This window comes from Mytilus edulis, chromosome 9 (genome assembly GCF_963676685.1).
Source record: "Mytilus edulis chromosome 9, xbMytEdul2.2, whole genome shotgun sequence".
NCBI lineage: Eukaryota > Metazoa > Mollusca > Bivalvia > Mytilida > Mytilidae > Mytilus > Mytilus edulis.
The window spans coordinates 22,373,262-22,395,719 of NC_092352.1; the positions used below are offsets into that span (position 1 = coordinate 22,373,262).

The following is a 22,458-nucleotide window of genomic DNA, read 5'->3' on the forward strand; positions in this document are numbered from 1 at the left end:
GCGCCACCAATCTTCAATGACAACTTCCTGTTTCACAAAATATGGATTTGTAGTGATTTCGAAAACAAAACCAAGCTGCAAACAAGCTTTGTCACAGTAATTCATTTAGTTATACAAAAACTGACCAATCTAAACTTTACTAAAGTTACAAACTTAATCTTGTAGCAAAGCCCTTAGGTGGACACAAGTAAAGTTAAATTATACTATATAGGTTTGTGCACAGGCACTTGTTTCTATCCATTGGAAGACCCACTATCAACGTAAATATACAAGTGCCTGTGGGTTTGTGCCATAAAATAAATTTGTGGCTGAAGACAAATTATTTCACATACATATGTACATGTAATTTTGGTTATTGAAAACTGATGCACTTGCCCCAATTCATGTGTTCCTGCTTAGTCCAAATAATATGAGGCAGGCATTACCTGTAAATGGGGACGAAGTCTGTATGAATTATTTTTTTGTAACTTACATTTATATATTTGTTAAGAAAAAGAAACGGAAATACCGTAACGTTTCCGATTTTGGTTCTGTTGTTAGGGATTTTAGTTGTGACGTTATTTAAGTTATGACGTCATATGCAATGTAAACAAAGAAACGCTATCATCAGGTAACGTTATTTCATTTCAAGGAATTATTAAAAATGAAATTGGTATTGCGCGTTCCTTCCTATTTTATACTAGACTGATAAATATATATTTTATTCAAAGTTTCATACAAACGAGACCGGAAAAAGGAAGTACATTGTACATTTCTGCGCAGGTCCGGGATTTCAAAACATGACATAAAAAAAATTGAACGATTTTGAGTTCATTAGTACAATGAAAAATTCGGGAAATTTTCCCGAATTTTTTTTTTATTGAATTTTCTACTGTTATTGGGGACTTCGTCCCCATAATACACCTTATCGCTAATCCCGGCTAACCCGGCCGCTTGAACTTTTGACGTCAACAACAATCACTTTTCCATTGTGTCGTCAGATATTTTGTTTTATGACGTCAAAATTTTACGGGAACCTGTGTGATATCCAGTAATGGCGGACAAATAGCGATAAGGTGTATTATGACGTCTAGCAAGGCTATTTTATTTAAAATAGCCTTGCCAGACATCATAATTATTTGGACTAGTTCCTGCTTTGTTTTGTATATTCAAATATTAAATCAACTGCTTCTTTCAATACTTTGTGTCAATTTGCAGACCTTGTTGAAAAAATATCGCAAGGACCAATAGTGATAATTCCTCAACAGTTTAACCTAAGGCAGTGGCTATTTTGCCGGCACAAGCATTGAAAATAGCCTCTTAGGTGCTATTTTACCAGCTCCGGCAAAATAGCCCTCTTTGCGCTATTTTGCCGACCACAGCAAAATAGTGATTTGTTTAGAGTTAATAATTAACAGGCTATTATTTGAACTTGGAATTATTTTTAATTATGGAATTTGCATAATTTCTTGTGTCTAAAATTTTTTAATTAATTCCATGTTAATTTGGTATTAAAATCTTTTGAGCGGTTAATAAAACTTTCCATACAATGTATTTTGGTTAGATAGTGTTGTGCGCATCACAGTACATTCTATTGAAAATATAGTATTTTCTTTGTAATAGAAAGTGTTGTGCGCAGCACAGAGCATTTCAGTACAGAATAAACATGGAATTTATAAAAAATTTCAATAACAAGAAATCAAGCAAATTCCATAATTAAAAATAATTCCAAGTTCAAATAATAGCCTGTTAATTGCTATTTTGCCCATCTTATTTCTGATTTTTAATCAAGAATATATGAAACATTTTTTGAGGAAACCATCATAAGTTATGCAGAAATGATATATGTGGCTAGATGTCAATAACCTTTTTGTTCGCCTTGCTTACCTAGTCATTCAATTTTGGTGAACTGCACTCATTAAATTATATGTACATATACGTTTATTTCTGTTGAACGTTGGAAAAAAATGGAAAACAATAAATTTTTTATCAAACAAACTTGATATTTGACTGATAATATGAAGTGCTAGCCTACAGAAGATTTTTTGAGTACAATGTACTTTGAAACGTGAAATAATAATCTTAAGTCTATGGTGCAATAGAATATAAGATTGATAAAAAAAAATATTGTACACACGATGCATAAAATCTAGCTATTGACAGCATTTATTCTATGAGTGTTGAATGCTGAAATGTATATATCTGCAAATTTTGCAAAAGTGATGCAGACGCAAAAAGTAACAAGTGTTATGTTTAGTTCATGTCTGCTGTGGCACTGAGCAACTTTCTGGTGCCAGACTCGAAAAAAATTCACCAAAAAGCAAGCTACTGGTTTTGTTACGCTCGTAAAGCAGTTTGATGTTGTTAGGTGTTATTTTTTATTCAAAACTAAAAGGATATTTTTATTTAATCAATAATCCCTTGATCAACAAATTGGCTTGATTGATTGGTGTTGAACTCCACTTTCAGCACTATTGTGATATTTTGTGGCGGTCGGTTTTTATTTGGGGGGGGGGGGTGCTCAGAGAGAACTACTGACCTTCAGAAGGAAAACTGACAATCCTTGCCAAATTGACTAGAGTAATAAATAATCAAGACAAGGATTAGTTGCATTATTTAATTATTTTTCAGCAAAAAATAATAGTCTACCCAAAATATTTGGAATAGTTGCAAGACTTGCAGTATAAGGAAAATACTACTGCATCCCAAAATATATATTGGTTTCTTTCTGTATGATAAATGGCTTATTTACTGACTATTCAGACAATAGCATGTGTATTGCAGCCCTTCTCCCACTATTAGTAATGGCATTCAAATAGAGTTAAATTGCCTACTACAAAATGTATACATTTGTCAATCTTAGGTATAGGAGTTGTCCCATAAATGACCAAGACATAAACATTTTATATACATTTGAAAACATTACGTACACCAATTTCCAGTTCCTGAATTTTACATTGACTGACCATAAATTTGCTATGAGTGTAATTTGCATCACAAAATTCTTCAATCAGGTTATCAATAGTATTTAGGTTATGTAACAGTTGAGTTCCACAGTAGTTTTCTTTAACAACATTTAATGCTTTTTTTGGCTGTCTAGTCTTATACATATCAACAAATGAAAATGGAACATTGTTACATGTATGATCGCAATAATGTAAACTCACATTTTGAAATATGTTATTAAATTAATAGACAGATGTTTTTCAATATCACTAAAATTAAAATCGCTTTTTAGTCTTAAATGCATATAATAATTTCTGAATTTACAATATGTGTCCATTTGCAGCTGACACATTGAGCAGTATAGTTTATTGAAAATCACAGCACCCATAAATGAGCTGAATAACTATTTTAAATAATCAATTGAAATTAATAAAGTTTTGAAGACAGGATTGAATATATGTCAAAATCAGTCAATATTTGTTCAATTTTAAATAAACACTGTTTAACTTCTCCCAAGGTTCCAGCTAGAATCATGAATGTTTTTAACAAAATTAAGGAGCTCATTATAGGGATTTCAGTTTATTGAACTTTTTTAACTGTCTGTAAGCTCAACATGTACACCTCCCACATTTAAAAAAAAACAGATATAAAAAAAATTGCTATGGCCTATGCTGAATTATGTGTATAAGTCATTGGTGACCTCAATGGCTTCCTCCACTTAATTACACAATAGTGCCAAAAGTGGTGTTAAACAGTTTTTACACAAAACAATTGTTCTTAATCATAAAGTAATGAAATGCCTATCAGGATCCAGAATTTGATTTTGATGAAATATCCATAGATTAAAAGAAAGTAATTAATTAAGTGCACACTTTATTCACTCATTTCCTATTTAAGTTTCCAAGCTTGAAATATTTGGGTTTTAGGTGTTTCTTTGTGTATAATGCTGTTGAATTAAACTTGTGATCAAGACCCATTGGCATTGGTGACCTTGAGCTGTTTTCTGCTCTTTGGTCCTTTGTTTGTTGTCTCTTTGACACATTCCCCATTTCCATTCTCAATTTAACTTTCAGCAATCTTGACTATATCACAGTAGCCAGTTCTTATTGCAGGAAGTTAGAAAACTCAAATAATTAATATTTGGGTATTTTGGGGTTTTTTTTATTTTTTTACAGAGTGTTAGGGGGATATTAGTCTGATTGAATACATTATCCAATTAAAGTTAGTGTGGTATCATCAAATGTTTAATATGTGTTGTAAGCTTATAGAACTTGTCAAAATGTGCTTAACTGTATGAATAATGGAATATTAGTATTGACAGGAATAATAAGTATCCACAGTGAATTTGCTTTAGGCATGGTTGCATAATGGATTTAGTATTCTTTCAATCATCAATTTCAATATATTGTACTAGAGAATAGACTTTTAAACTTACCTGAAGCTTAAAATTTATGCTTTCAAAGTCATTTAGGATAATAATGAAGTGTAAATTTTCATACACTTTCCATGCTGAAAGGATTTAAAAAGCTTTTAAGTTTGTTTTTTTAATTATTTGTGAAAATATAAGTAAAGTTTACAGTTTATTTAATATAAGCAACATTATAATAAAAACTGTTTGGCCTTTCTTTTTGTTTGCATTTTATTAAACAATCAATTAATTTATTAATTGTTATTTTATCAAATTTATTTTCATTTTATTTATTTGCTTAGCCTTATATTTCAAGGAAGTAACTTTTAAACATTCAATATAGCACAGTCAGATCTTGTATATTCAATAAAATGTTGATATTGATATTGTTTTCTAATTATTAGCCTGCAAATTGATGTTTTTCACATTATTTAATAATTTGTCGATGAATCAGTTATAGTAAGTAACATCTGTTTTGCCTGTTGAGGAACATAGCTATGGTACATCTCGGTAACATCAGAGGTGATTATATAGATTAATATCATTGAGACAAACTGATCAAACGAGAAAGTGAATCACTTTGATAACACAGTATTTTATCGGTAACAAGTTTTTTTTTTCTGGAAATATGAAAATCAATGTAATTACACCATTCAGGTAAGTGGGTCTAATGTCCAGGTGATTATAGGTGAACTAATGTTTGTAACAGGTGTAAAATGTTGTTGTGTCTGATGTCCTGCAGGGGCAGGTATTATCCGGTTAATTACTAACAATTGTTAGGGTAAGAAATTATTGTTGATACTATTTGTATGTCAAGTTTGAGGGTTAGATAGAGTATATTTTGGCTGAGTTTCATCTTTCTATGTTTTGTCTGGACAATTGCGATGTTATTTCTCTATCAATTATAATGATTATGCATGAACAAGCTGTTGTATGTGAAGTGAGGAAAACTGCTGATGTTGACTAAATCAATCAAAACAAAGTGTACAAGAGGATGAAGGTGTGTTAGATGTACTTTTATTGCTTCGTACTGTAGTTTTGGAATTTGACACCAGAGAAATTGATACTTGCTAATACAGGTATATAGCTGTGTTATTTTATTCTAAGAGTTTTAATTCATTATTCATAGATAAATACATGTATATCAATATAGATAGGGTTACATTTGTTAAAGTTTCTATAATCACCGGTAGTTGTTTCCATTTATAATATTTCACTAAGTAATATTGATCAGTCCGATGGAGAATGACCATTTCCTGGGATAACATTGAAGAATTTATCTTTTGCAGGATCAGTTTAGAAACAGCTGCACAAATCCACTAATTGTTTACCTGATAACAAGTAAGTAGATCCTACAACAAAACTGCCAGTCATTCATTCATAGTGATTTACTGCTTTGTTGGGAATATTGAAAAGTTTCTCTAAAAAGGTTTGCTATTTGCATCTACATGTACTTCAGTGTTTTTCTGTATTGATTATAATGGATTTTTATTATTACATTCTTTCTATGAAGAAGTTACATCATTATAGTCTGATATTTTATCAGATTGCTAGCTTTATACTAGTTTCTATAAGCTATCTTCCAGACCTTAACATTAATTGTTGTTTGTTTTGAAAATGTTTGGTATTTTTGGAATTGTCCCTTTTTCTGTTTATTTTATATAGAATTGCAACTGCTTATCTATATGGATATATATAAAGCTTAAAAAATATTAGTTTAATCCTGATTGTCAATCTTATGACTACAATATGTTCTTCCACAAAATTCTGTTATCTAGTTCATTGTAAAATCATATCTTTTCGGTAAACCAAAACTTTATACAAAAAGTAACATATATATATTACAGATTCTCTACACATCAATTCTATAGAATTATTTCTAACTTACAGATGTTCTATTTTTCAGAGCATCAAATGTAGATTAAAAAACAGATGGGTGCATGCTATTCTAAAAGTGGCCATGAAGCTTCACTCTCACCAAAACAGAAGTCACCACATAAAAAGCAGAACAATGGGTTGGCAATAAAAATAGAATATTCACCAGTCAAACCACATGAAGATGACAGACTATTGGCAAATGTGGACAATAACTTTAACCATGACAACAAGTCAACTGATGGTCAGTTGACAATAACTGAAGAAGAAAATGAAAAAGACATTGACTTTAATGAAATAGTAAAGAATATTCCACTTATAGACAAAGACATTGATGATCTTAAACATGGACTAGGTGTTGCTACTTCTGACAGTGGGATAGAGAGCCTCTCTCCCAATGAAGTAGAGTCACATGTAGAAGCAACATCAAGTCAACCATTAAATACAAGTCTTTTACACAAAAAGAAAGTTGATCATATTTTGGAGGACAAAGAAAGCTCAAATTGTACTTGTGGTGCACAAAATAGGTCATTTACTTATGGTGAGTTTAAAAGTTCTAAAAGAAATTCTGATTTTTTTAATTTAAAACCAAGTTTAAAGAAAATTGGACAGAAGTCAGATAAGAAATTTCGACTGTCATGGAAGTCTTCAGACAGTTTAGATTGGACTAGTTCATTTGGTAGTAACTTGGACCGTTGTCATAGTGAGGCTTCAGATCTATTTATGTTTGATGAACTAAGCATTCGTGCACCATTAGCAACTTTTGATTCTGTTGATTTTCTTGGAAGTACTACCAAATTACGTCGTGATAACAGTAAAACTAACAGTTACATAAGTTATGATTCTGAAACTTTTACTTTTAAATTTGATTTTTCCGCATTAGACGCACAGAGGGTAAAATGTGACACAGCGCCAACAACTCCGGATAAGGATGACAAAAAAGTGATTAGACGACAGGATAGTCGCACCAGTACTGTTAGTTGTGAAAATGTTTTACTGGATATGTCAAAACGATCTTCTCGTGAAATGAGGTAAGACAGGATACAGGTAAAACAAGGCTTCAAATCCCTGCTTCTTTCCTGGTCAGGATATAATGCCAGATTCTGAAAATTAGAGCACAAATATATATAGGAAAAGGATATAAATTATTGTTTACTCTAGGCAGACTACATGTTACCCTCAATAACCTATTTAAATACATGTAGCAAAATTATCCCACCTTTGGTTCAGTGTTTTTGACCATGTTTTACACATTAACAAAAGTTTTTCCAAGCTAAAAGCCTTTCTACTTCACATTACATGCAAACAATCTAGAGACAACGTTTCCTCCAAAAATTGTAACGTTTCAGATGTTTACATCTGAAAAACTATCAAAAGACCTTTTTATGTTTTTCTTTTCAAAATTCTGAAGCAATATTCATTTGAAAAATATGAATATGCTATTTTTTTTCTTGCAAACAGTTATCCTTGATAAAAATCATTAGATACTGAAAACTTTCTATCTATGAGACGTATATTATGCGTCCTACACAGGAACATAATCTTGTATGTCTGTCGGACTGAATACCTTGTAAACATATTACTATAGATAAATGATAGAGTATGTGTAGTAGGCATTTACTACAAAGAAGCATAGGATGCCACTAACTTAATGCACGGAATTCTTAACATTGCATGCATTGCATGGAAGTCTTTCATCACAAACTAATTGTATCTTGTAATTAATCTTCTGTAGACAGACTATTAATTCCTATACAGTGTCCTTGGGACATGGTCTTCGTTATTATAGGCCTAAGGTTTTATTATTAATTTTCTATTTTGTTACCGCTATTGATTTAATATGTCTAATGACCAATAAGTTATTAATATATATTCCCTGACCATGCTAAGCTGATATTGGTAAACTGAATAATATAAATTAAACATAAGCTGAAGGTGTTCTTCTTGTTTTTCTTGTCAAAATCCACTTTGGAAACTGTCCAGAGAAGATGTCTCTGTCTTTAATACTGATCCTTTTGGGTTGTCATGGTTATGTAAGATCTACCACAAGACACTGGGAAATAGTGCACATAATTCTGGATCTTACTTAAGAATTGTTGGCTGTCGATTTTAGGTGTTCATGGATCCATCGGACAGTTTTACAAAGCTCTTATTAATGTCAAGATAACACAATAATACATATCGTCGCTGTTATGCAAAAACCTCGTATCTAAGGTTTTGATAATTTTACACCAGGCAGTAAAATCTGAAATCTTTTTTCGATTATTTAGAATTTAATATGTATGTTCCGCTGTATGCGAAAATATCTGATCTTCTAACCAATCAATTACCAAGACGAGCAAAAATTTCTGCACCTATATTGTATTTTCATTATTTTTAAGCTAATATATTAGCTTTGAGAACCTAAAATTGATAAAACTGTACCTGTAATAATGTCAGCTGCCGTGCAAAATTTTTTTCTTTTGAGATACGATATTTTTGCACAACAAAATGTCTCACCAATCCGACTACACTTTTTCGTCACATGTCAGAATTCGGGTTGATGATTGGTTAGAAGGTCAGATATTTTCGCATATAGTGGAACATACATATTTAATTCTAAATAATCGATAAAAAGATTTCCGCAAAATGTTGAGATACGAGGTTTTTGCATAACAGCGACGATATATTAATTAAAGCATATACATCTATTTTGGGTGCCTTGTTGAATAAACACCATATCTGATATAGCATATGCATTATCTATTTAAAGGAAAGGTTCAGTAACATATAGATTTCCTATATGATAATACCAACCCAATTTAGGTCAACATGACCCAATTTTCCTAAACTCTTGATTGAAGTATGTAAGGTTAGCATGCTAATTTTTTGTAATTTTCCATTAATTCAACATAATGTTGGTCACAGTGACCCTTTTAGATATAAAAAAAAAGTGATCAAGATTTTTCTTGTGAAGACATTTTGTGCTATAGTTTTCAGAATTCCTTCATTATGACCTTATCAACATTTTGTTGTGTGGTAACAGCATGAGTGTTATTGTCAGTTTGTGTGTTGCATTATTTCTGTATTGATTTCAGATATTATTCTAGGAATGTTATATAAAGTCCGGATAAAATGTTAAATATGAAAATTGGAATAATTACTTACTCATGCATGATGTATAAATGTTTAGAAATTACATTATAGCTGGAATGTTGAATAATCTCCTCAATGTATACAATGGAAATTTGATGCAGTATTTTTTTATAGCTGAAAAGTTTGTATTTTACCTAACAAACTTTTTTTCTATGATGAATGACACCATTACTGGCATAAGTGAACTTTTTAGTAGGTTCATTACCTATTGCTTAAAGAACTTTTGTATCTTATAGTTATCAGGCTTTAAAGTAAAGTTTTATCAGTGAATGCAAAATTATTTTTATTACTTGTGTGTAGTGTAAAGGGGGAACAGTTTTCATGTATATACATTTGTCAACCAAAAGTGTAAATTTGAATCATTGAAATAAATTGGTTTTTAGTCTGTTTGGAAAGATTATTATTATATTTCGGAAAAATATTACGCCAACATGGAAACCACCACCCTATTTAGAAAAATAAGTGTTCTTTTGACTGAGTTTTATGGTCTAATTATTGTTTACAACCATTCTGAGCTTTTATATGATAGTTGTAATAACCAACAGTGCTAATACAGAAATTAATCTATTTATTCCATTTCAAAGGAAACAACCTATGGTTTCCATTATAAAACATAATTATTTAACATTCAAATTCTCAGCAAGATATCTTCAAAATGTAACATGGATTCTGCATATGTTATGATTTAATCTGCAAGGTTATGAATACTTGACACAATTATGCTTACGGTGATTACCTATTGCATGTTTGAGGGCATATATTTGGAAAACCATTGAGACAGGAATGTTTTGTAGCTTTTCATGTTGTACAAATGTAGCTTGATTTGTTTCAAATGCATTGATAGAATTAGTTACTTGTGGTTAAAGTTGCTTACGCAGTATGCAAAAGTTGTTTTTGGCACTTTCTGGAAGAGTAAGTGCAAAGAGTTATCAAAGCCTTTTAACATGATTTTATTCCTTAGTATGATGTTTGTGTTACGTAGGCTAGGCCATAGTATATTATTACAAATGTTCTTCAATCTAGTCTGTATAATCAATTTCTTAGGATCTTTGATGGTGTATAAATCATATCTTTTACTATTTCTATCCTTTCTACACAGAATAAGACTGTTTAACAAAATTTTTATTCTAGAATTACATTTTAAGATTTTTATGTGCCTCCCTTCCATATTATCTAGAGACAGAAGACACCACAGGAATAATCAAAGTTCATAGGTCAAAGAAAACAACAATACATGTGGCAAAAAATGAAAATTACACACCTGCCTTCATAGCACTACATACAAAGTAAGAATTTAAGTACCTGAACTCGACCAAAAGTCAAGGCTGACCCGGGTTTAACTGTGATGTTTCTATGCAATGAACAAGTTCAAACATTATATCTTGATATGAAAGGGTAACTTAATTCTTGTTTAGCTGTCAATTTTAAAGAATGGTGTATTTCTGTTTCCTTTCTTTATTTACATGTTTTCCAATTAAAATTGTTTGTTGATGTAATTTGGTGTCAAACGTTAACTGTATATTAGATCTATTGCATTTAAATACTGAGATGTAAAGATTAATAAATAACCAGCAGACATAGATTATATCAATTGACATATTTTAAAAATTGTAAAACATCGGTAACTGATTCAAAAGTATACTGTGGATTCGTAATTATTCGTTGGATACCAATTTTCATGTTTTTCATGAGTTCAAATGAACCATGAATTAAAATGTTCAGTTATTAAATTACAAATTGTTCATAAGGTTATATGCAGACTTCGGCATAACCATGAAATTGATTGTCCATAAAAATACAAGTTTGCATCAATCCACAAAAATTGGTACCCACGAAAATAAATTAATCAACAGTATATAATATTCAATCCACAAAAATTGATTAAATGGTACAAAACTTTTTGTTTGCTAAATTCAAAATATATTTAAATTCTCTGTCTCTAAAGTATCAATCAATTCTGCTTCCTCATCAATATGTAAGTGAATATTTTAGAAGAAATGGTATGGTATTTCACTATAAATTTTGGTCAATGTAAAGTTCTATTAGAACACTATTCTGTTGTGGAATTTTTTTTCAATAAATCTGCACGATGTATAGATTAATTATTAAAATAACCTGATCAGTACTGTTAATGCTGTAATAGTATATTGATTTCATGTTTAAACACTGTTTGCTGTGTCTTACATCAAGGATCGAATGACCTATAATGTTAAACATTATATCAACCTATTAGGACATCTTTCATCAGGACAATATGCACATTTAGAATAAAGTATAAAAACTCATCAACTTCCTTTTTATATTCCCTCTGCCATACAGAAAGTCAAACAATGTTCTAATACCATGAATACTATTACATCTAGCTACAGTTTGAGTGCAGCATTAGATAATTAGTTGATAGGATTTATAGTTGATTAAATATAATGGATGAGAAATGTTTGTTTCATGACTATAATAATTAAAGCCATGTAAAACAAGAATCATTTATTGTCCAATAATGGGTCCAAGAAAGTCATAAACATAGATTAATGTATTTGTAATTATTTGCTACATCTTCATTATTCAATAGTGTTTAATTTGATAATTACATTTCTAAAGATTGTTGGTTAAATTCTATTGCTATAGCACTTTTTGGACTACATACTGGCAGTTGAAAACTTGAATGAAAACTGCAATTTGTTCCTATCTTGCATTCAAAGATGTTTTATCATTGTGCAACCTATTTTATGAGTCATATCTGATTTGATCAAATTGAAGTGCAGCAATTTAGGCATCATTTCATTTACTATCATGACAGATGTATTAAAAGGATGCTGTAATTATTCTCCTATCCCAAACATTATCAGTACTTGGGTTTGACCTTGATTTTACTTTGATTACTATATGACCTTGCTTTCAGTTTCAGGAGATTAACTATGTAAGTAAAGACATGCTGGTTAGGTGCCTTGTTCCTTGTTATTATGAGAATGTAGTTAAGACTTGTTTCATATAATGAATGTTTCATGTAGCAAATGCTGGTTCCATTAAACAAATTAACATGTGTCCTGTTATATCAATTATTTAAATTGTAGGAAACCTGCTTGTTTTAAATGTTGTTAGGTGTATGAGTTATATTTCCCATTAGAATATGCCAATAGGATATGTAGGAATTAATACATTGTACATAAAATGATTAACCAAAAATATTAGACAGTACAACAGACTACCCTTACACCAAACAATTCTACCTGTATTTTTGTATGCTAGTCTGGGTAAATTTATTGTACAATTATGAATAAGATCATCAGTTTGATATAGATCAATCCTACAGCAACCCAATTACATTCAAAAAAACTAAAACCAAAGTTATTGTTTGGGTCATTGTATGGTGACAAACAAAAACACGTGTCCATATGATATGTCACTCATGAAATCACTCCAATGTCTACACCAAATGTGAATAAGACTACCAGAATCCAGCAATCAATACCAAACTCATCAAATGACAAAAAGCACTAAGATATAGATATCTAGTAGAGTTTTTTTACTAGGGACAGGCAAAACATGTGGCACAGATAAAAGTTCCTTACACCAATTCCATCATGCATTAATGTTTGCACCTACTAGTAATACATCTGTGCTAATTATTTTGTTGAATACCCTAGATGATTTGGATAAGACTTCTGAGATGATATACATAAATTACCTTTATTTATGCATCTTTTAGTTCCTTGATAATTTTACCAAGAGTTCTTAGAGAGAAAACCAAATAACCTATATTTTATATAGATAATATGCAATAAATAGGAAAGCATGTCTATTTCAAAGCATGAGAGATTCCCCATACTGCAGATCTTTTTTTATCATTGATAATATCTTTTTCTGTGAATCCAACAATGCGTTTTAAAATTTTGAAGGATTGAAGTTGGTTAGAACATTGAGTTCTTGTTTGTTGAGTGAAATGTTATTTAGTTTAGTATGTATTGTATCATGATAGAAGGAACAATTTGCTATATTTTCTATTTGTATTGTAACATGATAGAAGGAACAATTTTCTATATTTTCTATTTGTATTGATTGTATCATGATAGAAGGAACAATTTTTTATATTTTCTATTGATATGTTATAAGGAAAATGAATGTATAAAAACCTCAATCAATATTTTAGAAAATTATTCATGCACTTTTTCATGAAATTCTTTCCTGTTAATTTTTGTTTTTTTAAGGAAGTGTACATTTAGTTTTTGCCTTTTAATCATAAAATGAGATGATAGGGGATATACTTACAGAGACTTTAAAAATAAGTCAACATCAATTTTGTTATACAAAACAACCTTGATTTAATATTATTTTAGTTAAAAACATATTTGTGTAGGTTCAATTCTGTAAAGAGCAAGTAAATTAATTGTGAATTCAAAATAATAAGATTATTATTTCTTGCTAAATTAACAATATGTTTGGTCTCCAACAAAATAATACTGGTGGAACTTGTTGATTTTTGCAGTTAATACAGAAGACAAGTAATGGAAGGCCCTAACATTTGTTTTCAAAATCATGCATTGGCTTTCTTTAGGCTCTAATTACCTTTTTCATATATTGGTCTTGGTACCTTAACTTACTTCATAAACCTAAGCTTTGCTGTAATAATAACTGGAGCCCAATTCATAATTATATTTAAAGGCAACCAAAAATTCCACCATTAAATAAGATTAGAAGTATTGATGAAACATAACCAAGATTGATCCTTTTCTGAATTCATACATGGTACTGGTATTTATATGTAATTTTGGAATTGGTAACTTAGTTTTATGATGACACCCTTTAGTAAATAAGTCATAGGTTATTGCATTTGCTCCTAAGTGCTAAATGGTTACCTTTACTGTGCAAAGAAAGTATTTGTTCTAGCTTTAAGGAGATAGCTTATTTAGCGTCACTGATAAGTATTTTGAATACAACACATGCGTCTGGTGCAAATACAAAATTTTAATCCCGGTATCTATGCTGAGTTCATTTACTGAAAATTGAGATAGGTAGCAAGTTTTTGAGTTCATTTCAATTTAACTGTGAAGTCATACTCTAATTATTATGATAAGCTTGGCATAGGTTTACATTGGAGGGTAGTCTCCATACCAATATCGTAAAGGGCAGTGGCTCTTTGCTAAAGAAACAAAACTTAAATCACTTGTTGGTTAGGAACATTTCAGTATAATTAAAGATCAACTTTAATCATAAGACTTTTTATGTGAAGAGTCCCTGAAATTCAATCTAAATTTCATAAAGAATTTGTGAAAAGAAATTGGCTGTTTAACAGTAGTAAGTACTACAGTAATTAGATATATTGAAAGTATGTTTAACTTTTGCAGACATTTTGATTCTGAGGCAAGTTTAGACCTACCTTCAGCTTTCCAGAGTCTACAGGATGTTAAAACAATGCAAATGGATGGAAAGGAAGTGGTTGTTATTGATGCTGAACTGTACTCACAAGTATTAGAGGAACTGGCAACATTAAAATATAAACTTAGTCAGCTGACAGACCTTATTCAGTTACAGTCCATCAGTGGAGACGATCAGTCAGAGGTAAGATATAAAAAAAACTAAAGATTGGCACAGGGTTAGAGATCAGATGACAGCATTAATCATTTGCCCTTGACCTCATTTTCATAGTTTAGTTGAAAACAAAGTTAAGATTTTTTTGTAATCTTAATTTCTGTCTTATTATGAGTAATAGGATAATTTATTTACCTTGCAAGGTCAGCCAATTTTCATATGATCTAGACCTCATTTCAAGGATCAATAAACAAGGTTAAGTTTTTGTGGTCTTGTCCGGATCCAGATATCAGATACTATAAGCAACAGGTCTACAGTATTTTGTGTATAAAATGATTGTAAGGTGTATATGTCTGGCAGGTATCAGCTGACCTTGACCTCATTTCCATGTTCATTGGTCAATGTTAGGTTTTCATGGTTTAGTTTGTTTCTTAGATACTACAAGGAATATGTTAACTATATTTAATACATAGCTAGCATGGTTCATCTGACCTTGTCATCATTTACAAAGTTCATTTCCAATTGACCAATGTTAAGTTTTCCTGGTTTAAGTTCATTTATAAGAAGCAATAAGCAAAAAGTCAACTGTATTTGATGTATGGAATGGTTGTAAGGTCACTAAGGTGTACATGTATGTCTTAAAAAAATGTAATTATTTTAAACCTTTATGTTCATGAACTTCATGTTTTTATGGAAGTAATAATATGTTAATGTAAATCTTTTTTGTCATTATAACTTACAATCTGTGCTGGTCTCAAAAGTTGCATGTGCACCAAATATAAAGTTTACTCATATTTCTTTTTAAATTGTGGGCATATTGTAGTTAATACACATCATCAATATAAAAAAGAAGTGGTAGGAATGCAAATGAGACTTCTATCCATTTAAAGCAACCAGAGGAAATGGTTACAAACAATTACAGGTCAATTTCACCATACTGTAGTTCCGATTTAGGTATAATAATAACTTTCCTTTAATTTCAGTTTAATGAGTCACTGAATTCACCAAGAGTAAGAACATCATTGAACTTTAGTAAATCCTGACGGTAAGATAACATAAATTGACAATGTCTTACTTCATACATAGGTTTTTGATTTTTATGCCCCACCTACAATAGTAGAGGGGCATTATGTTTTCTGGTCTGTGAATCCGTAATTTCGTTCGTTTGTTCATCCGTCTGTCCGTTCGTCCAGCTTCAGGTTTAAGTTTTTGGTCAAGGTAGTTTTTGATGAAGTTGAAGTCCAATCAACTTGAAACACTGAACATAGAAAATGATAGTGCAAGTGGAGCATCCGTGTACTTGGGACACATTCTTGTTTTTATATATATATGATTATATACACTGTTATTTAATTCAAAGAAATTATTTATTTTAATTGGTTTGTTTAATGATCAAACTTAAATGTCATGTAAAAGAGCCTTTAAGAGGGACGAAAGATACCAGAGGGACAGTAAATTTCTCAATACATGTATATTTCATCTAAACAAATCCTCCAGACACACCTGTTCATTCTAAAAAGTTTATCTTCCCAAAATTTTCTTCACTGAAACCTTTAAACCTTTCTGCTAATGATCATGTGGAAAACATGTTAAAAAAAAAAAAAGAAAAAAAGTTTCTCGTTTGACATACTGGTTGCTGAAATGTCACATCATAAGTTCCCTTCATTTAATGAGAAATGTATGTATCAAATCATTTGTTAACAAATTTTTACATTTTCATCAATAAGAATTGGTTCTCACTACTGTATCACATAAGATATAACGTTCCATTATTCTTCATAGTTGAATTGTAAAACTTTAAACAATTTAAAAGGCAGTCTTCACTTGTAAATTAAAAAAATATGATAAAAAGTGGGAAAATGACATATCATATTGTAATGAGTGATAAAACATCACAAAGTTTGAGTCTCAAAATGATTAAAAATGTGCTAAGTAAGAGAGAAATGATGATAGTTGTTAAGCATGACTAAATCAAAAATATTAACATAATTGACGATGAAAAGAGTATAGCCTTTGAAGTGTAAATTTCATTTAATGTAAATTATGTAAAAGGAAACACTTTTCAAAGACCTTTCTTCTGCAGAAATTATTTTGTGGCATTTATTAATGCAAAACTTTTATCTTTTCAGAAAATGTTCCAGAGTAAAATGAAATCATTCCAGGAGAGAATTGTTTCATAAAGATCACTGTACATAGACCATAATATTTAGACTCCTTCCAGATTACATATGTCTCATTGTATATACAGCATTGTATAATCTATTTTGTGTAATTTATTTGTAGTTAGAACAAGAGTGTGATACCGTTTGTATTTTATTCAAGTTCTTTTTATTTATATTGAGTAATTTTATACTCATGGAAGTTTCTTGTGATTTACAATGATCTCTTATGAGGGAAAAGATAGGATTGATTCCAGGGGAAAATATATTTTTTATCATAAAAAAAACAAAACATTCAGAGCTTTTATAAATGAAAACATTTGATCGATTTGTACTTCTTTACAACTACTTATGTTCACATGTTATCCATTCAGGCATTTGAAAAGATTATTTTTGTACTTAAATTTGTATCAGTTTTAATAATTGTGATACAATATACTCTGGAATAATCATTTATAATATCAATTCCTTTTTCTGAAATAGTACACAAACAGCATTGTTTACATTCAGCGCACATTTTAGGAAAACCTTGAGTACAATTTGTCAATTGATCATGTGGTAAGGGGAGAGTAGTATTCATAAAATGTTAGTTTATACAACAAAAGTTGTACTGAATCTCTGGTTTTAGCCTGGTATATTTTTTTTAACAAATCATATATATTTACTGGTTTCCTTCTTATATCACATACCTATCTATGATCATTTTAAGCACAACTTGTCATTCTTATAGTGTACCATAGGGGGAAAAAGATGTAAATTTTGTAGTTTTATGGAAATAATTTCATCATCACAAAGTATTTGTGTCATCAAATGCAAGCAGCTATTTAAAAATTTGTAAGTTTTTCTTCTTAAATTCAATTGTTTGCATATTTCTAAATGTTATTGCAATAGGGTACAGTATGGTCACTTTAAATTAAATCAGTGTTAGGTGGGACAGACTGTTCAAATTGGTGGGATAAGTTAGTCATGTTAGTCATAAAAATAAAAATAAAAAGCTTTTTTTCTTTACTTTAATTATAGGTTATTATTACTTCTGAATATCTTTTAAATTTCACATTAATGCTTTATCTTATATGTATATGATCTGTTTGAATTTCATTTAAGTAAATAGAACGGACAATCTGTTGTCCCTGTCTTAACAAAGCAAGTGATTCAAGAATATTAGTATCACACAATTATGACAAAAGGGTGGTTATGGAATGAAAATTCTGAACAGCTTACATGTATCAAAACTTGCTCCTACCATTAAGTTTCCATTGAAAGGGAACACAGTCTGTTTTACTTAGAATTGCTTCCCTTTGCCAAATGTAATTTAGAATGTAGCTAATGCATTAATTGAAGTATATCTGCAAGATCATGGCTATTACTAGATCAATGTAAACTTGACAAATAATGAAGGAATTAATTAGGTGTTAAGATTTTTGGTGCACATTTTGTATAACTACTGCAATTTAATTTTGTTGATTGTTGATCATTCTACCTCTTTTGTTTGTCTAGGTGCTTGTTTTTTGTTGCTTTAAGTTGACTTTTTTTGTGTTACATATACATAATTTTATCAAACCAAATATTTCCAACATAAAGCAGAAAGAGCATATTAATTACATTGTATGTATCTAATCTAGTGGTGATTCTTAAACAAATCTCAACCTTTCTATAAAATTTATATATTACAAGACTATTTAGGAAAAGTTTGAGTTGTTCTTGATATCTGGATTATTTTTTTAATGCTTTCAATCCCATGAAAAGAAAAAAAAAAATGTAGAGGTAGGCAAACATTTTAAACATATTTTTATCTAGTTTGTGACAAATATTGCTATGGCTGGACATATATTGTCATTGTCAACATTTAGGTTCATTATGGGGTCGATGTTTTTATCAACATCAATGACTGTATCTAAACAGTACCAGAATTTTACAAAACTAGGACAAAAATGAAAATTATAAAAAATACCTTTTATAACAGCAAAATTTAAGATGTTTTGATTTTAAACATAGTAGCTTCTTTTTAATTTTGGTTGTCTTTTAAGAGAATGTGTAAATATTTTTAAAAATTTCATCATCACCTAATATTAAACGGCATCAATCAATATGTTCATAAAAGAATGGGACCATTATAATACACACAATAAATTTCTAATATTCATTGTGCAGTGCAGAAGTTTTTATAATTAAGTAATGATTTTCATAAAACATTTTGATATACAAATGTATTGAAAATATACAGCTGCACAATATATAAACATTTTATTTGTTTACTTTTTATTCTGTTTTTAGACGGCATCTACAAATGTCATTTATCATAAGCAGTACATTTTAAATACAATTTTTTTACCATTTTATTCTTTTACATTTTGAAACCACTATAAACAAATTAAGACTTTTTCCAACTTAGGAGAACATAAGGGTATTTGTTTTGGTTGTGTTTAGATTTTAAGCTATTCATAACTTAGTATTATTGTTGTCTGTTTATTTGCTCATTTATTTATTTTGAAAAATGCATACCATTATTACCGTAGTTCATTTGCCTAAATATCCCGGTATTTCATTTGTATACATAAATAAAATGAATGCAAATTTTGCAAGTTCTGAGAAATAAGAATGTGAGTGACTGCATATTTTGGCATGATGCATTGAAACTATTTTTGCTCTACTATAGAATGGGTTGCACAAGAATCATTTAACATTAAATGATGTTTAATTTTAGTATCCAATTTATTTGTTGATTTGTTTACGATATACAACTAAAATTAAAATATCATTTAACGTTTATTGACAGTTTTGTACCCCATTCCAGATCACTTGCTTTCTTATAACTTACAAATGACAAATTGTGCATTCATCTCTTATGTACAGAAAAAAATGAAGTAAAAAGGCATTTAGTAAATTTGATAAGAGAGAAATTATTAAATGCCATAGATAATGTATAATTTTTAAGTTTGGGGAATTTCACTACTGGGATTTTGTATTTTCTAACAATATTCTTTTACTGTTTATATTATGTTTTTAGTTATACTTGTATGTTCAATGTTTGTTGTCTTGATGTGCTTTCGTCCTGGTTTCGTGCTTACAAAATGTTTATGCATGGATAGATGTTGTAACCAATTAATTAAGAAAACGCTAAATCAAAATCAAACTGAAAACTTTAAAGAATTCAGTTCCAGCATTACATAAAACATAACATTTGAATTATACTTCCTTGTTCAGAAATGTTTATTTCAATAAAATTCAAATGTGAACACAATGTGTAAAACATCAGCAATATGTAACTTATCTACATTTTGGGTCAAAGATTACATTAGTTGCAATCAAACCCTATTGTCACTGGCTAGATGGACATATTTTCAGGCCTTATCTCTTAAAGGTAGACTGCAAACAACATATTTCAATGAGGTAAACATTCTTTAAAACATATCTATGCCCATGTCAAGCAATTTATGACTGATATAAACACAGATATTCAAGTATATTTGTCATCTAAACTACTTTACTGAAAATAACAGAATTTGTGCATGGTTTAAAGATTTATCTGTTCTAAAAAATAAATTCAACAACAATTTTGGAAAAAGTAAGAGAGCTATTAAAAAAATGTCCTTCCATTGCTTAAAACAATACAATGTTTACATTTTAAGTGAAAAAAAATCTTTACTCTTTAATCCTTATTAGCTGTTTAATAACTATTTATTTTATTCTATAATTTATAAAAACACATATAGATGAAATATGATTTGGATTTATTTTTGGTTTAGTAAGTGATTTCCTTTCTATGATTTGTAATCTTCAACTTTTAGCCAGTCACAGCCTATTATTCAGAATTGCTAGTTTCATTAGGCATAAATCTCAACCTTCAGAGTTAAAGTCACCTTTTGACTGCCACAATCTTTTTAAGGAAAGTAGATTGTAACCTTAGAATAATTGAAATGATTTTAATATGTGTTCAGGCTACACAATACTGATGCATCAAGATCAAACATTGAATATATTTGTATAGATAGTGAAATTTTATTCACAAACCCCAATACAGTTATAGTAATGATTCGAAAGTGTCAGATCAATAGAAGTGTTTTCAGATATCAAAATCAAAGTACACTGTTTATCTTTTATGTTAGTGCTATTTTAAAGGATCTCAAAGACCAGCTTAAATAACTGTCTTCTTTCTTCAAGATGTTGCGAAATAGACTTGAGAATATTTCTTATGATAATTTATAGAACCTAAGTCTTCCAAAGTTTACAGTTTGAATTTTCTTTTGTTAAGAAGTTTGTTTAGCAAACAAGTCTGTATTGGGGTTTGGCAAACTCTGAATCATATGATGAAACTTATTTTGACTACAAAATACCTTTCTCATGTGCTCCTCAGTATTATTCTTTCAAACAAGGGGAGAAGTGTTCTAACTAATCATTTAGAATCATATAACATAGATTGTATTGTCTTTCACACAGAATCATAAGTTTTTATCAAGAGTGTATTGTCATTCATCCATATTCACAGCATTTTAATCATGATTTTATTATTTCACTAGCAGATTCACATCATTTAAACATGATCATGATTTATTGTTTCACAAGCAGAATCACATCATCTAAACATGATCATGATTATTGTTATTCATGCAGAATCACATTATATAATCATGATTTTATTGTGAACAAGGTGGACAGTGTAATGCTTCAGATGTCAAGTATTTTTAAGGAAATAAAAAGTTTTTGAATAATAATGGTCTTACTGTTGCTGTTTTAAATGCCTTTCAATATAACCCATATAGTGAGCTAAAATTGCCCTTGACTTGGAAAGTTCAAACCAGAATACATGCCGTCTTATTTAGGGCTAAACAATAACATAACAACAAATAGGATACGACAGCAATAAAGAAATTTGATGGGGTCAACATGTCCGTGAGTGCTCAACCCTCTCTTGACTTAAAATCGTTTGGAAATGGCATGACTCATTAGATTGGCAGGAAGATAAATGAACAAATGAATGAAAGACAAATACAAGAAAAATATTTTGTGACATCAAATGTATGTAGATTACAAACATGACAAAATCAGTAATCTTAATTTATAAGAAAGCATGAAAATATAGATGGTTAAAAGTTATGAGAATTTGTTTATCCTGAACTAAATTGCTATCTCAAAACTAGTAAATGTGTCACAATTTATACAAAAGGGTGTAAGTACACAGCCATATCTGGCAAAATGGTGATATTTTCAAAATCTTGTAAAAAAGGAGAGTTTCATGCTCTCTATATAAAAAGAACACCCTTGCATCAACTTTTAGATTGGTTTATAGGGTGACATGATGTCAGGCAAAATACTGTCCTATTCAAGCATTTTCCAGTGTCAATAAAAATTAGTGTTTGTCATGCCAGTCAGTATATTTTGTAGGATCTATTTATTGAATTAATTGTTTTCAACCTGAATATGCATGAGATA

At 29.8% G+C, this 22,458-nt stretch overlaps 1 protein-coding gene across 12 annotated transcripts; it reads left to right on the plus strand.

Annotated features, from left to right (window-relative positions):
- Positions 1-7: 7 nt before the first annotated feature.
- LOC139487807 (uncharacterized) lies at positions 8-21,740 on the plus strand. 12 transcript variants are annotated; one of them, XM_071272932.1, is made up of 8 exons: positions 8-96; positions 5,623-5,762; positions 6,240-6,749; positions 7,092-7,239; positions 12,243-12,260; positions 14,686-14,899; positions 15,853-15,914; positions 16,999-21,740. In XM_071272932.1, the coding sequence occupies exons 3-7, from the start codon at positions 6,266-6,268 to the stop codon at positions 15,910-15,912; spliced, it is 924 nt and encodes a 307-aa protein (XP_071129033.1). In that variant the 5' UTR covers positions 8-96; positions 5,623-5,762; positions 6,240-6,265; the 3' UTR covers positions 15,913-15,914; positions 16,999-21,740. The 12 variants fall into 12 exon arrangements, with proteins under 12 accessions (XP_071129033.1, XP_071129027.1, XP_071129034.1 ...); XM_071272926.1 differs by having other exon boundaries at positions 5,623-5,674; XM_071272931.1 differs by lacking the exon at positions 8-96 and adding an exon at positions 169-187 and having other exon boundaries at positions 5,623-5,674.
- Positions 21,741-22,458: the final 718 nt, after the last annotated feature.

Coding starts and splice junctions, on each gene's coding strand:
- LOC139487807 (XM_071272932.1), top strand. CDS start 6,266: ATGGGTGCATGCTATTCTAAAAGTGGCCATGAAGCTTCACTCTCACCA. Junction 6,750..7,091: donor AAATAGGTCATTTACTTATG/GTGAGTTTAAAA, acceptor TTTCCGCATTAG/ACGCACAGAGGGTAAAATGT. Junction 14,900..15,852: donor GTGGAGACGATCAGTCAGAG/GTAAGATATAAA, acceptor CTTTAATTTCAG/TTTAATGAGTCACTGAATTC.